General features: G+C 42.7%; 1 protein-coding gene across 4 annotated transcripts in view; it reads right to left on the reverse strand.

The window, feature by feature from the left end:
- RNF17 (ring finger protein 17) overlaps nucleotides 1-17,191 on the reverse strand; it is a 238,012-nt gene that overhangs the window by 97,271 nt on the left and 123,550 nt on the right. For 3 of the 4 annotated variants that reach the window (XM_042855146.2, XM_008169321.4, XM_065581449.1), the window contains 4 exons: nucleotides 16,349-16,469; nucleotides 15,342-15,462; nucleotides 4,449-4,676; nucleotides 2,470-2,620 (listed from right to left, as the gene is read on the reverse strand). In XM_042855146.2, the coding sequence (XP_042711080.2) occupies nucleotides 2,470-2,620; nucleotides 4,449-4,676; nucleotides 15,342-15,462; nucleotides 16,349-16,469 (621 nt within the window). The remainder of the gene's footprint in view (nucleotides 1-2,469; nucleotides 2,621-4,448; nucleotides 4,677-15,341; nucleotides 15,463-16,348; nucleotides 16,470-17,191) is intronic. The other variant, XM_042855142.2, reaches the window with a different exon arrangement.

Here is a 17,191-nt window from a genome sequence, read left to right on the forward strand (position 1 = left end):
TCCCTAGGTAACCCATTCTAGTGCTTCACCACCCTCGTAGTGAAATAGTTTTTCCTAAAATCCAACCTAGACTTCCCCCACTTGAGACCATTGCTTCTTGTTCTGTCATCTGCCACCAATGAGAACAGCCTAGCTCCACCCTCTTTGGAACCCCCCCTTCAGGTAGTTGAAGGCTGCTATCAAATCCCCCCTCACTCTTCTCTTCTAGAGACTAAACAAGCAAGTTCCTCAGCCTCTCCTCATAAGTCATGTGCCCCAGCCCAATCATTTTCGTTGCCCTCCGCTGGACTCTCTCCAATTTGTGCACATCCTTTCTGTAGTGGGGGGGCCAAAACTGGATGCAATACTCCAGATGGGGCCTCACACCAGTGCCGAATAGAGGGGAATAATCACTTCCCTTGATCTGCTGGCAAGGCTCCTACTAATGCAGCCCAATATGCCGTTAGCCTTCTTAGCAACAAGGGCACACAGATGACTCATATCCAACTTCTCATCCACTGTAATCCCCAGGTCCTTTTCTGCAGAACTGCTGCCTAGCCACTCGGTCCCTAATCTGTAGCAGTGCATGGGATTCTTCCGTCCTAAGTGCAGGACTCTGCACTTGTCCTTGTTGAACCTCATCAGATTGCTTTTGGCCCAATCCTCCGATTTGTCTAGGTCACTCTGGACCCTATCCCTACCCTCCAGCCTCTCTGCCTCTCCCCCCGAATTAGTGTCATCCGTGAACTTGCTGAGGGTGCAATCTATCCCCTCATCCAGAACATTAATAAAGATGTTGAACAAAACCGGTCCCAAGACCGACCCCTGGGGCCGTCCGCTTGATACCTGCTGCCAACTAGACATCGATCCGTTGATCACTACCAGTTGAGCCTGACAATCTGGCCAGCTTTCTACCCACCTTATAGTCCATTCATCCAATCGATACTTTTTTAACTTGCTACCAAGAATACTGTGGAGGACCATATCAAACGCTTTGCTAAAGTCAAGATATATCATGTCCACTTCTTTCCCCACATCCACAGAGCCAGTTATCTTATCATAGAAGGCAATCAGGTTGGTCAGGCATGACTTGCCCTTGGTGTATCCATGTTGACTGTTCCTGATCACCTTCCTCTCCTCCAAGTGCTTTAAAATTGTTTCCTTGAGGACCTGCTCCATGCTGATGATGAATTCTACTTGATAAGAATCCAAAGCAGTGTGGACCGACACATGTTCATTTTCATTATCTGAGTCAGATGCCACCAGCACAAGGTTGATTTTCTTTTTTGGTGGTTCGGGTTCTGTAGTTTCTGCAGTGGAGTGGTTGCTCTTTTAAGACTTCTGAAAGCATGCTCTACACCTCATCCTGCTCAGATTTTGGAAGGCACTTCAGATTCTTAAACCTTGGGTCGAGTGCTGTCTTTAGAAATCTCACATTGAACCCTTCTTTGGGTTTTGTCAAATCTGCAGTGATAAGTGTTCTTAAAATGAACAACATGTGCTGGATCATCATCCAAGACTGCTATAACATGAAATATTTGGCAGAACATGGGTAAAACAGAGCAGGGGACATACAATTCTCCCCCAAGGAGTTCAGTCACAAATTGAATTAATGCATTTTTTTTTACAAGCATCATCATCATCATGGAAGCACGTCCTCTGGAATGATGGCAGAAGCACGAAGGGGCATTAGAATGTTTAGCATATCTGGCACATAAATACCTTGCAACGCTGGCTACAAAAGTGCCATGCAAATGCCTGTTCTCACTTTCTAGTGACATTGTAAATAAGAAGAGGGCAGCATTATTTCCTGTAGATGTAAACAAACTTGTTTGTCTTAGCGATTGGCTGAACAAGAAGTAGGACTGAGTGGACTTGTAGGCTCTGAAGTTTTACATTGTTTTGTTTTTGAGTGCAGTTATGTAACAAAAAAAAATCTACATTTGTAAGTTGCACTTTCCCGAGAGAGATTGCACTACAGTACTTGTATGAGGTGAACTGAAAAATACTATTTCTTTTGTTTATCATTTTTACAGTGAAAATACTGGTAAATAATACACACTTTGATTTCAATTACAATACAGAATGCAATGTACATGAAAATGTAGATAAACATCCATAATATCTAATAAATTTCAATTGGTATTCTATTGTTTAAGAGTACAATTAAAACTGCGATCACAATTTTTTTTATTTAATCGCATGAGTAAACTGCAATTAATCGAGAGCCCTCCTATTAATATAATTGGAATGCAAGTTAGTCCTCAGCCACCTCCCAAACTACCAAACCCACTTTTAAAGTTGTTCTGACTTTGATGTTTGCAATAATGTGTAACATAATTAAAACTGAACTCCTACCAAAAGAATAACAATAAATAAGAAAGTAATGATACAAAATGAGCAATCAAACAATAGAATGTGTCTAAAGCTGAAAGGGTTACATTTTAAACTAATTTAATCAAGCCTTATGTTACTTAATGAGATATTTACCTCTACAGTGGTTTCAGAGACAACCCTGTTGATTTTGCCTCTTTGCCATTGGTTCAGATCACGTATACGAATAGCACAGTACATATCATTTTCCCACTTCACTTGCTCAAACTTGGAATTTTCATAGATAGCAGCCATCTTTTCCTGTAAACTAACATTAAAAAACCCCATGATATCTAAACCAACTCCTCCCAAGACTAAAGACTTATCCAGTGGTTTGAGGAAGTATTTACCCAGTTACTGCTGAAATACTATGCAATAACATTTCAGTAACTTTGTGGCAGGTACATAGTATTGGAAAGGTAGTAACTATGCTCTAACGTAACTATGTTCTCATAAGCATGGAATTCTTTTCAGAAAACTCAGTCCTTTTACGTAGCAGTATTTCTAACCCATTCCTTTTTATACTTTCTTTTAATTTTCAAGAAAGAATAGAGTCTCCCTCCCCACACACCTTTCCTTTGGTACCATCAAAAACAGATTTGGAGGGAATCCAAGTAGCGTTTATTCAAGGAAAAAGGAAATGGGGAAAAAGAAGCAGAAAAGAGTGATTGGCACAAAATGGTTTACTTCGTAGACAAACTATTTTTTTAAAGACAGCAAAAATCTTATACAGTGGTCAGGTGGCTATGGCAGTTTGCTACATTAATATTACACAGTTGCTTTGAAGTCTTTATTTGAGGGATGTCTGAATGAGGTGAAATGACTGAGCTTAGCAAAAGATATAACCCAACCCATATACTTCTGTGAAATTCTTGAAAAAAACACAAAAAAAGCCAACATGTATTATAGCACATGGACAATAAATATCACTGGTTGTTACTGATACTACTTTAGTAAGATTATTAATGAAAGAACAAGGGAGGACACTGTCTTTTTTAGACAATGTTAAATTTCTCCAAACCCAGTCCTTACACTGAAGTCAACTGGAGTCTCAATTTTAAAATGGGGCTAGATCAAGCACTTGTGGTGGGGTGTGCTCCCTGCATTGGTGCTACTAGAGATGAATTAGGCCAGGTGGACCAATCAGCTAATTATACTGGAGGCAGCTAGTTAGAGAAAAGCTCATCTGTGCGGGACAGTTGGGGCTTCTACAAAAGACAGGAAATTGGAAGCAGAGGGGGGTGTACAGAAGGAATCTGGAGTCACTTCCTGGAAAAGGTGGGGGGTGTTTGGGTGGGCTGCATAGATAAGTTGTCTAAAGGTACTCCCTCGGAGAAGGGAGTGAAGAGACTGCAAACCCAGAGGCGTGGGGAGAGCTAGGAGGTATGGAAGCAGCTCAGGGAAAGACAGGAAGGTGCAGGGAACGGACCTTGGCTGTTGTGTAGAGAGTCCCTGAGCTGGAATCCAGAGTAGAGGATGGGCCCGAGTTCCCCTGCCAGCCACTGCAGGTGTGTCACTGTGAGGCAGTGAAGTAGAAGACTGCCTGACACTGCTGGAGAGCAGGAACTTTGATACACTTCCCCCCGATCCCGCAAAGGGGAAACCACAGTAGTGACCTGGTTGGACGGCTGAGTCACAAAGAGGACAGCTGAGGCTCCCAAGCGCTAGAGAGGGGCTGCAGAGGAGAAATTGATGGAGTGTAACCACTGGAAGCGGTGTGACCCTGACTGAGCTAATCCCCGAACCACCAGGAGGCAGCGGCATTCAGCAGTGAGCATAGCAAGCTGTCATAGCACTATAAGATGTTTAACTGCATATGTATTTAGTGAAACATTATATAGTGCAAAACTGTTGCTTCCTACACTATGTTTACTGGAGAGCGGGGCGGGGGGGGGGGGGGGGAGGGGAGGTAAAGAAAATGCAATAACTTTGAAAACCAGAAATTGAGTACTGATCCACTGCAAAATGTAGCTGATACAGTAATTTGTTTCTTTTTTAATTGATTAAAGTGTATCTTATCATTCTAAAGACAACTCATAAGGCTTTAAAAATATTAACTGATTAAAATGCTTCTATTTTGCTAGTTCTTAGAATACCTTTTCAATAACCTTTCTGATGACAGCCATTGTACAAAGATCTTATTTGGGGATACCACATGACTGATTCGCACTTGTAGTTCTTTGTTAGAAAGTGATCGTAAATCCTCGTTCTGTACAGATTTTATGTTTTTAGAGTTTAAAATATCTAATGTTTCCGTTTCAAAAATTTCTTCTAGAGGAGAATCCCATACTTCATTATGCTCTGTAGCACTGCTTTTGGTGTATCTGTATGAAAATGAAAAAATACAGTTTGAGATTGAGTTCATAGTTCAAGTTTTACTTCCACTCCCAACCCTAATATTAGTTAAATGGTAAGGTGTGCTACTAAAATTTAGGCTACAGAAAAGGCTAAAGCTAAAGTTTTCAGAAAATAAAAACAACCCCCCAAAAACAAGCAAGCAAACAACTCCAGTGTTTCTGTAGGGTTATAGTAATCCCTTCTGCTAATTTTTCCTTGCTTTCTATTGTTTTCTGTAAAAAAGAGTTACTCGCCTTGTGCAGTGACGATGTTTCTTTGAGATGTGTCCCCCTATGGGTGCTCCACTGTAGGTGTGTTTGTGTCCCTGAGCCTCGAGCGGAAATTTTAGATAGTGTCCATTCAGCCGGCACATGTGCTCTCCTTGTCTCATGGCTATCTAGTGCTGTGAAGGTGAACTACCCTCATTTCCTTCTCTACTGCAGAGCTCGTTCATGAGAACTCCAAAGTAGAAGGGCAGCTCATGGAACACCCATATGGAAACACATCTCAAAGAAGCATCATTACTGCACAAGGTAACACTCTTCTTCGAGCAGTGTCCCTGTGAGTGTTCCACTGTAGGTGACTCCCTAGCAGTATTCCTGATGGAGCATTGAGGTTTCGGAGTCAAGTTTATTACTGATGTCAATACTGTGGATCTGAAGACAGCACTGGAAACTGAGTCATGAGGAACAGAATAATGTGCTGCGAAAGTATAAGCAGGGCAGCAATTTGGGTGTCTGCATATTTCTGCGATGGGGACATTTTAAATAAATGCTACAGAAGTGGAAATGGATCTCTTGGAGTGTTTTTGGACTCCAGATGGAAGTTGCAGATTACGAGAACAAAATCCATTTTGAGAGTCTTTGAGTTGATATTAGCAAAAGCAACGAGGAGTCCTTGTGGCACCTTAGACACTAACAAATTTATTTGGGCATAAGCTTTCATGGGTATCACCCACGAAAGCTTATGCCCATATAAATTTGTTAGTCTCTAAGGTGCCACAAGGACTCCTCGTCGGTTTTGCTGATACAGACCAACATGGCTACCCCTCTGAAACTTTTGAGTTGATATTGCGGATCCCTTGGATCTGTCTGCAATTGAGAGGAACAGTTCAGGAGATTTCCTGAAGTACTTTGTTCTGTCCAAATAGAATTATAAAGCTCTCCTGACATCAAATGTATGTAATATTGCTTCTCTGTCACGGTGAGGCTTTGGGAAGAAGGTGGGAAAGTGAATAAGTTGATTCGTATGGAAGGACAAGATTACTTTGGGGAGGAACTCTGGGAACGGTTTCAGTGTGACCTTGTCTTTAAAGAAAATCGTGACAGGAGAGTGTGCCATTAGTACTGCTATTTCACCAATTCTTCACACCGAAGTGATGGCCACTAGGAATGTTGTCTTCATGGGCAGATACGTAAGTGAGCACGTGGCCATGGGTTCGAAAGTTGGCTTTCTTAAGCCTCAGAGTTAGATTAAGGACCCATGGTTGTGGGGGACATCTGATTTGTGGGTAGAGATTGGTATTAAAGTAGAGAAAGAACTGACAGGGATTTGAAGGGGATTTCAAATTCAGACAGTCCCCTTCTGTGAGCAAGAGTCAGGCTAGCTGTAACCCTAATAACGCGAGATTTGTAGAAGCGAGGATTGTGTGAGGCAAGTGGGAAAGAACTGTATGAGAAGTTGTTGTGACCTTGTGTTAGATAAGTATGGAACATAGACTATAGTCTAAATTGTGGAGGAAAAGATGATATCAGGATGACATATATATAAACAAAATGCAGCTGTCGCCCATTATTGTATATAACAAAAGGTATAAATGCTTGCTGTAATTGTTTACCTGGACAGAGACATGTTTTGCTCTCTCCCTCCACGCAATTGCTAGAGAAAATAAAGTATCTGACTTGCTGCACCCAACCCGAGAGTGAGAACTCTGTTTTTCTCCGACATTACTCATACCCTTGACGAATCTCTTTGCTATCGGATGGGTAAATACTGAATAGCCGTCTATTTACTGGTAGAAGGCCATTATGGACGTAAGGTGTACTTTTAGTGGGCTGAGAGATAGTACTATCTTCTTGAGCTCTAGGATGTAGTCTAGTATTAACGGGAGGGAAGAGGATGCCAGGATAATTTGTTTCAAATTACACCAGATTTGGAATCTTTCCCACATTTGTACGCAAGTGTGATGATTTTACTGATTTTCTACTATGTAACAGCATCACTTTCACCTCCTCAGAGCAGGAGTTTTCTATGCATTAGAACCATCGAGGAATCAACCCTTGAGTCGGAGAACCTGTAGGGTCAGATGATGGATCTGTCTGGTGTTCTGGGAGAGGAGGTGAGGAAGGGTCTGAAAAGTAACTGGTGGGCACTTTGCTAGCTTTGTTAGGAATGAGTACCACATTTGGTACCTCGGCCATGTGGGAACTATGAGTATAACTTTCACTCTCTCTCTTTGAGTAGGATATTCGATATGAGAGGAAACTGAGAAAAGGTGTAGAGGAGCTCTCTGCTCCATTCAAAGAGGAAAATGTCTCCCCCCAATGACTGTCTCCCCAGTCCGTCTCTGAAGCAGTACTGGGGGCGTTTCTTGTTCCCATAAGTAGCTCACAAGTCTATTGTTGGGGCTCCTCAGTGAAAGAATATGTTATGGAATACTGTCAGGTCCATTTCTCAATTGAGATCCTGTGAGAATATTTGGCTGAGACTGTCCACTGTTATATTTTGTGCTCCCAGCAGGTAAGCGGCTGATATGAGATTGTTGTGAATGCACCCATTTCATAATTTTACTGTTTCTGTACATAGGGATGGTGATCTCACATCCCCTTGGCAGTTTATGTAACACATATACGTTATGTTGTGCCTCATTATTTTTGTATGCGTCTTTTTGATTAATGTTAGGAAATGTGCACAAGCATTCCTGAGTGCCCTGAGTTCCAGGAGGTTGATATGGAGTGTTGATTCTGTTGGGGGACCATTTGCCCTAACCTTGTGATTGTCCAGGTGAGGTCCCCAGCCCACTAAAGATGCGTCTGTTGTCAGTATCAATACTGGGGGTGGCTGCGTAAATGGGATCCCTGCACAAACATTCTATGGATCTTTCCACCATTGGAGGGAGTCTTTGACTCTGGAGGGCATCAACAGTGATTTGTTTAATCTGTCTCTGTTTGGCGTGTATACCAATCTGAGACATAGTTGGAGGCACCGCATACATACTCTCGAGTGAGATACCACAAATGTGCATGCAGCCATGTGTGCGAGAAGCTGAAGGCAATTTCCGGCTGACGTTTGGGGGCTGGCCTGAACGGTGTCTATTAAGGTGGTCAGGGTGTTGAATCTGGGTAGTGGGAGGAAGGCTCTGGCCTGCACTGCATTGAGATAAGCCCCTATAAATTCCAAGTGTTGCACTGGAGGTAAGGTCGACGTCTGGGTATTCAGTTGTCCCAACTGTGTGAATACCTCCATAGTCTTTTGAGTGGGCCATAGGGCATCGTTCAAGGAATGAGCCTTGAGAAGGCAACTGTCCAAATACGGGTAAATCATGCTTCCCGATTTCCACAGATGAGCCGCCACTACAGATAGAACTTTGGAAAATACTCTGGATGCAGATGAAAGGCTGAATAGAAGCACTCTGTATTGGTAATGATCCGGGCCTAAATGTCTAATGTATGGAGCTGACATTCCTCAGCGGTCTTATGAAGTTTTGGAAAGAAGACAGGCAGAAAAATGTCCTAGTCGTTGAATTGCAACATCACCTTTGGTAGGAAAGCCAAAGCTGGACCTTGTCCGTATAAGGGGGTTCTGATGTCAGGGCTTTGATCTCAGAAACCCTTCTGGCTGAGGTGATTGCCACTAGGAAGGCAACCTTCCAAGAGAGAAGCAGTAAGGAACATGATGCTCGAAGGGAGGCCCTGTGAGCCTCATCAGGACCAGGTTTAAATCCTAGGGGCGAACTGGGTTGCAAACCTGAGGATAGAGTCTTTCCAAGCCCTTGAGAAACCTGACCATCATCTCGTGGGAGAACACTGATCTGCCCTGCACTGGAGGGCGGAAGGCCAAGATGACTACCAAGTGAACCTTAATAGACAAGATAGCCAAATCTTGATGTTTTAGGTGGAGCAGAGAGTCCAAGATAGCCTGCAGAGAGGACTATGATAGAGAAAGATTCCATTCGGAGGCCCAAGTGAAATGTTTCCACTTAGCCAAGTAGGCAGCCCTGGTGGAAGGCTTTCTGCTATCTAGCAAGACATGTTGAACCTGTTCTGAACAGGCCTGTTCTTCGGGGTTCAGCCACGCAGCAGCCATGCAGTCAGGTTCAGGGAGGTGACGTTCAGGCGAAGCAACGGTCCGTGGTCTTGTGAAATCAAGTCTGGACAGGGTGGGAGCTGCCCACAACAGCAGGAAGGCACTGGAGTGGAGCCCCTGCTGAGCCCACACAGCAAACTGAACTGATGACCTTTCCTGCTCTGTCTGGTGGCGAATAGATGAACACAGCCGGAGAACCTCTTGCAACGGGGCTGAAGATCTGCTTGTTGATGTAAAACATCAAGGCAGTGTCGTCTGTCAAGACCCGCGCCACCTTGTCTGAGATTTGGGGAAGGAATACCTGGCAAGCCAAGTGTATTTCCCTGAGTTCCCTGACATTTATATGCAGGGAGAGTTCTTCCTGGGACCAGAGGCCGAGTCCTGAGACTGTCGAGGTGGGCTCCCCACTTAGGTCTGACACGTCTGAAACCAGGCTTATCGACTTATATGGTGTTGCAAAGGGTACCCCCTTTTATTACAGAATGCGGGTCATTCCACCAAATCAGTGAAGCCACCGCAGCCAGCGGAACAGTGAGTACCGAGTTGTGTCTGCCTGGGGAGTAGATCAACATCAGCCATAATTGTAGGGGTCTGAGGCACAGCCACGCATACTGTACCACACAGGTACATGCCGCCATGTGACCCAACAGTTTGAGGCAAACCTAGGCAGTTGTAAGAGGATGGGTTGTGACCTGGGCGATCAGGTCCAACATAGTTCGGAATCTGGCCTCTGGTAAATAGGCCTTGGCAGAGTTGAGCACTGCCCTGATGAACTTTAGTCTCTAAACCGGGACCACAGTTGACTTTTGCTCATTTATTAACAGACCCAGCGCCTGAAAGGTGGCCCGCACTATGCCATTGCTGTGCTGAACTTGAGCCTGCAAGTGGCCTTTGATCAGCCAGTTGTCAAGTTACAGGTAGACTTGTTTGCCTCAACGTCTGAGAAAGGCTGCAACCAACACCATACACTTTGTGAAAACCTGTGGGGCTGCAGGCAGGCCAAAGAGAAGCGTGGTGAATTGGCAGTGGCGTTGACCCACCACAAACCTGAGGAAGCTCCTGTGTCCATGGAAGATGGAGATGTGGAAATAAGTATTTTTCAGATTGTTAGAAGGTCCCTGAAGAGGGACAGGGGTGAGGGGTGGAAGAAAACTGGAGGGTGTAACCAACTGTTACAGTGCTGAGCACAGAACGGTCCAATGTTATGCAAGTCCACACTAGGCGGAAGGGTGACAGGCGATTCAAAACAAATGGGGAGATGGATCGGGAGTCAAGATTGGTATGCCGTCCTCAGGCATACCTTCAAAAGTCCTGCTTGGCCTTGGAGTATCTATGTGACCCCGACTGGGAAGCTGAGGCAGAAGGTAGGGGATGATGACGTTTACAGCTCTTTCCTTTCTTTTGTAGGACTCCTGCAGAGATGAAGGGGTCTGCCCTAGTGCCTGGGCAGGTCCCAACACCGCCTCATTAACTAGCAGGGCCACTGTGGAGAGAGTCGCTGCAGCTAGGATATTAACTGAGCTGTGCGCAGACTCCTTCAGCTTCCAGCCCCAAGTTTGTAGCAACCTGTTTCAGGAGCTCTTGATGGGCCCTGAAGTCATCCGGTGGAAGCAGGTTACTAAGGTCTGAGACTGCCTCGTCCGGGGATGACGAGGAAGAGGCTAGTGCTGGAGGAGGGGCTGCTGCTTCTTCCGCACCACTTCCATTGGGGCCACTTCTGGGACCTCGGTATCGGGGTCAGTACTGGAGTCAAGATCCAGTGCTGAACGGGATGAAACATTGGCTCGCCTCTTGGACGCCGCTGAGTATGAAGAGTGAGAAGGGGCCCTATTACCGGGGAAAACCCTCACAAGTTCCAATACTGCCACTGCATTGGCCAGTGGCCCGGTGACCAAGCGGCGATTGGGGGGCCAGTACAAAAGTCCTGTCTGTAGGTTAGGTACTAGTACTTCCTTCAATGGGGCAAAGGATTCCCTTTCGGACTCCAAAGAGTATTCTCCCCTCTGAGACCAAGAAGGCGCTGTAACCGTTTCCGCCTCCAGGCGGTGCCAGGGAACCAGTGACCGATGACGGGCCTGGGATCATGGAGGATTTTTCTCCGGACGGTGCTGTGATGGTCAGTGCCACGATGAAGCTCACTGCCCCTACTTTCCCCAATAGCCCTGGCTAGCGGGGAGCCTTTGGGAGGGGAGGGGGGAGAGGGGAATTAAGAGGGATATCAAATCCTTTACTGCCTGGAAAGCCTCTGGAGTCAAAGGGGCCCACGACTGCTCCCGGGAATTGGAGGTGGATCCTGGACTGGACTTGGTGCTTTAGTCGGAGTTACTAGAGCCAACAGGGGTTTTGGGGATGATGAGTGCCCCGGCGTGGGTCTCACTGTGCTAGTCACTCTCTGCTTTTCCCTCTTCAGCACTGGAGAGCATCATCTCTTGGTGTGCTGTTTCTTATGCTTATTCCTTGGCACCAGCAATGGAGAATGGTGCTGGGAAGAGCACGGTGCTGGTGGAGCACTTTGCAAGGAAGCCGAAGTCCTGGGTGCTGATTCGGAGAAGCTTGGCTCTGAGGCCGGTCTGAGGACTGCCTCCATTAGTAAGGCCTTCAGACAAATATCCCTTTCTTTTTAAGTGGACGATCTGAAGCCCCTGCAGATCTGGCACTTCTCCTTAATGTGAGTTTCCCCGAAGCACTTTACAAAACTAGAGTATGGGTCACGCACTGGCATGGGCTTGCCACAGGAAGCACAGGGCTTGAAGCCCGGGGACCAGGCATACCCAGCCCCTACGACGAAAGTCCCTCGATGACAGGGACCACTATTCACACTATATATACTAACTACAAAAACTATACAATATACTACAAAATCCAAACCACTGGGAAAGAAGCCTTTTAAGAGCAAGAAGGATTGTTCCAAGCAACTGTCAAGCACGGTAAGAAGGAACTGAGAGGGTGTGGAACTGGTGGCACCCCTTATACCAGCACATACACACGCTAGAGCCGGTCCTACAGATACCACTATGGGAAAAACCTCTGGTAACTCTGCATGCAGCATGAATGGACATAAGCAAGCACTCGAAGAAGTTAATTGCACTATTCACAGTATATAAAATTAAACATATGCCTAAGTGTTTGCAGAATCCAGGCCAGGGTTTCTCTCAAGTAACAAATCAGGGTGGATAAAAATCAATGATTTAAAAAAAAAAATCTGATTTTTTTTCATTTAAATCAGATTTTTTTGATAAAATGCTTTTTGAGGAAAAAACCTATCTAAAGATAGCTTTAATTAAGATACATTAGAGCTCAATGTTATCTCATCATGGAATAGGGATTATAAATTCTAATTCTATAGTATGAGACAATATAGTCATTTAATGTTTAAGAACAGTTTTGTAAATGAGTTCCAATAGTTCATGGATTAGGGACCCAATCTTATGGGGTTCCAGGGGATTCTGTATAGATTATTTAGGTTAATCTTTCTATCTACCCAATGAGACTCAGCGGTCAGTCTAGAAGATACCATCAGAGATGCTTAGTTTTGCAGTTCTCAAACTGTGGATTTATGTCTCCAGAGATTACATGCTTGTTAACAGCAAAAATGTTTATAAATAAAGATAGATAGATAGAGAGGTGAGAAATACCAGACCTCAATCCTACTGTCCCTCTGCAAATTTGTGTACACAGACTCAATCCCTTATCTCTAATAGTGCAAAGTTTCAAAAAGTTCAATGAATAGAAGATTGTTGGGGGCAGAATAGATCTGGACAAGTAGAAGAAGTCTGGAGATAAATGTGAGACGGGAGAGACAGGCAGCAGAAACAAAAGTGAAAATTTTCCGGAAGTCTTGAGGTCTTTCCGAGAGTAGCCTTCACTGATTTGAGATCTACCATACCATTCTCTCACTAAAAGGGAAAACCTATAATGGCAACAGGCCGTAAAAGAGACCCTGTTTGGGAATATTTTAATGAAGTTTCTCTACCTGTGGGTAAGACAGGCATGCGTGCAAAATGCAAACAGTGCAACAAAGAAATGGAAGGCCTGGTTGGAGGAAACTGCGTTGAAGATGATGAAAAGAACATGTCTGAACATGCAGGATCTTCAGGTTGGTGAACTTTTTTTTTTGCATCATTCGCCATTGGTTTTTTATTACATACTGGAATTTCCATTAGTGAAGATAAATGTCAGAATAGAAAAATTATGACAAATGAGCTGCATAAATAATAGGTTACAGTTAATAAGGTTTATACATGCTAGGGAAACAATGCCAGCTAAAGAGACAAAAATCAAGTGAAACATTCAAATGGAAAAGGAGGGAAGAAAAAATGGCCATATTGCTATCTTGCTTTTTGGTAGGTAATTGGGACACTGAGCAAGTGTTAAACAACCAGCAGGCTAAGTGACCTAAAAATCAACCTTTAAGGACATATAAGAAAAGTACTGAAATGGTAAACAGGGCCATTTCTTGTAAATAGCTAACAAAGCCATGTTAGATAGACTAGAACTTTGAAATATAAACCTATATTGTTAGAGAATCAGAAGTAAATACAAATTGTATTTGTCTATGTTTACCTAAATCTGTCAGAAGTTAACAATGTGATCTCATTAGCTTGTAGATGACAAACTTCTGTTCCTGTCTGTTACTATATTCTATTGATTCAGGGATCAAAAGGGAATATAGCAATTAGATTAAATGTGTGATGTTATAATATTGTCTTTTTTCTCTTTGAAGTTTGTAGTAAACTATCAATGAACTGCTTGAATGGTTAATTACCATATGCTAGTAAGTGCAGCTAGGAAATAGGGACTAGGGACTTTACTTCAAAGCAATAATGGGCATTATCTATTCTTCATCAAAGGAATACCTGCTGTGAGGGACTATTAGCCCACTAGAGAACTATAAAGGAAACTTCGGGCCTGATCCTTACAACCACAGATCTCATTAAACTTTGTCAGGGGAAGTTCACGTTGCAAGACTGAGGTCTCCAAGTACCTTGGATTGTCCCTGCTAATTCTCATGGAAGATTCTGAACAAACTCTACACATGGACTGCCTATTGGACTATAACTTTTAAATTGATTCCAGAAAGACTTTCATAACTCAGCAACCTCGCCATCTCTCCAATGAAACTGACCTAAAAACTGTATTAATTTCTGTATGTATAATGACAGGTTTCAGAAGTGGGCTGTAGTCCACAAAAGCTTATGCTCTAATAAATTTGTTAGTCTCTAAGGTGCCACAAGTACTCCTGTTCTTTTTGTATGTATAATGATCTTTAACCACAGTACTCTCTTTTTTTTAAATCTTAGATTAGTTCATAAGTATTGGCTGTAAGCGTGTATTTGGTTAAGATCTAAAATATTCATTGAACTGATGGGTAATGTGTCTGATCTCTTGGGATTGGTACAACTTTATATATAGTGAATAAGATTTTAAGTAATCCTCACCATATTTGCCTTGGTTGTCTGGTGGGAGCCCAGGACTGGATTGCTTAACGACAGCTGTATTTTTCACTTCTTGGTAACCAGTAAGGTACTATAGAAGCAGTTTTGTTACCGGCTTAGTGAATCTAATTATTAGAATAAACCACCAGTTCTGGGGATCGTCTGCCCCATTCTTTCAAGTTTGCCCTGATTCAGCAGTCTCCACTTGGCCCCTGCAGCAACCACTGTCACAGTAATATATTACAATTTAATATGTAACTTCACATAGGGATTATGTGAGCATTCCAGGGAGCATGTCCACTTGCTGAACTACAGCAGCAGCAAATAGTCAAATGACCCAAAAAAAAAAATGTAAATCACTTTGTTGTGTGAAGTTTAAGTCAATTTAGGTGCCTAACTTATGTAACACAAATTAACAAATGTGGTCACTATACAGAAAATGTTTACTCTTCTATGATCTATAGATACACTTATACCCTGGCAGATGACAATCCATCTAGTCACTTCCCCAAGAGGTAACTAAAATGTCTATTTCTATTAGAAAACATTTTTGTTTAGTGGCTTTCTTATAATTATTTATGTTTTTACCAAGAAAATTGAGACTTTATAACGTATTTAAATGATCTTAATTCAATTAGCATTTAATACTAGGATGAAACACCAATATAGTTAACTTTTACCTCCGATACCTTAACCAGCTATTTTTCGTCTAGTTAAAGACTATTCAAAAACACTCATGAAAAAGTATCAATTTTTTATAGCTACCTGTTGCATCTTTCCTTAACAATAGTGTTTTATTAACATATGGACAATGTCATCCATCCCAGTTGGGAAATCCAGGCTCAGACAATTTCAATCCCTCTGCGCGCCCCACTCCCCCCCCCAACAGTAGATTATAAACAGAATACTTGCCCTAGCACGTAAGATGCTAGCTCTTCTTTAACTAGCTGACTGTTCAGACTAGCGGATCTTTTTCCAAGAACATCTGGGGAGTCAAAGAGTTCAACTGACAGAACATTATCTTGTGATATACCTCCAAAACAGATAAAGATAAAGCTTAATTTAAAAAGTGCCCAGTAACTACAACACTGAGAAAGTTAGTGGTCTGAGGGGTGAGAGAGGGTGTACAGGTGGGTAGAGGCAGGTAGAACATTGAAAAATTAAAATCTACCACGGTCTGATCTGCAAAATAAAAAACACATCCAGTTTTAACGCAAATTCTTTAGACAGTCCCAACTTTATAACCATATCCATTAAGGATTTTTTTTGGTGGTTTCTACACCTCAACAACATTATGGCCAAACAGCCAACTATTGCTCAAAGCTTCAATTATTAGGCAGTTTCCAAATTATTTTTTTGGTATTGACTCATATAAGAATTCCCATCTCACATAAATAAAGTTACACTTAGCAAAAACCAATATTGGTAAAAATCCCACGGAACAGACATGATGTGAAATTCAGCAGCACGTAGTATTGGCCTGTTTCAGAGGAGCTGATCACCCAAACTTCCTACTGTGGATAGTGGAAGCCATGAATACTAAGCATCTCTGAAATCAAACCCTATACATTAATGCAAACCAGTGTTTACACCAGTTAACACTCACATTGTCCACATGGAACTGAAGGCATAAATGGTGTTATAATTTGGCTTTCAAGTCTATAAAGTTTCATTGCAATTACATTACATTTGGAAACTCTCAGCCAATCATGTTACTTACTGGAAATATGAATGTACTTTGGTAAAAGGGCAGATCTATCAGCAAACTTGAGGGGGAGTAATCATAACAGAGTGGATTTATCTCATTTAACATATGGAAGTATTTACTTTATTTGATGTGTGATGATCTGAATATGCACAATTATTATTTTTAATTATTTAATATTAGTTATGTAATAGACACACTATTGATAACTTACTAATGACTGAGCACAGCATAAATTTATTTTGAATCATTTCTTCAAATCTTTCCTTTGCTTCTCTACTCCATTCATTTCCTCCTTTATAGGGTTCAATATGAGCCAGCTTGCTCCTGATGGCCTAAATAATAAATCAGATTAGATACCTGTTGTCACATATCCACAGTATCCATTTAGGGCCAAATCCTTGTCATAAAAGTGAGCAGGAAGGCATAAGGAACCCGCTTACTGGCCAGTGTAGGCTAAACATACCATGGCTTTCAGTGCAAGGAGAAAGGCTGCCACAGGGAGGTTAGCACCCCTCATTCTGCACAGGTGGGTAAAAAATGGGCACAACTTTCGCCTCACTGTGTTGATTTAAATAGAATTAGTGGACTTACTGAGTCAGGGTCATGGCAAAACACTAACAAATTATCCATTCTTTGGATTTTTGAGTACAGAGATCTTGGCCTGCATAGTCCTATGGCAAACCTGCTAGAAAATTCATGCCAAAGGCTGGAGAGTTCAGAAACATAAAAAATAGGATATGCAAAAGAAAAAGGATAAAGAAGGCATTTTGAAATTGAATGATTATGCAAAACAAACAAAACTTATTGAAGTCCCTTTTACAGAGATGATATCGTTAGTCTCAAACAATCCTTCTTAGTGGGGGGGGGGGGGGGGGGGAAGTGTTAGTTCTGTTGCTGAATTTTGAACTCACCCTGTGAGTTGGTGTTTACTTTTCCAGCTTTGGACAAGACAGTGTGGGGGGGAAGAGGGAGGGGGGAAGAGAAGAGAAGAAGGGGGAAAAAGAGATACAACATTAAAGTTGGGGAAAGGAAAGACAGTTACATTTTTTGTAAC

Source organism: Chrysemys picta, chromosome 1 (genome assembly GCF_011386835.1).
Source record: "Chrysemys picta bellii isolate R12L10 chromosome 1, ASM1138683v2, whole genome shotgun sequence".
NCBI lineage: Eukaryota > Metazoa > Chordata > Testudines > Emydidae > Chrysemys > Chrysemys picta.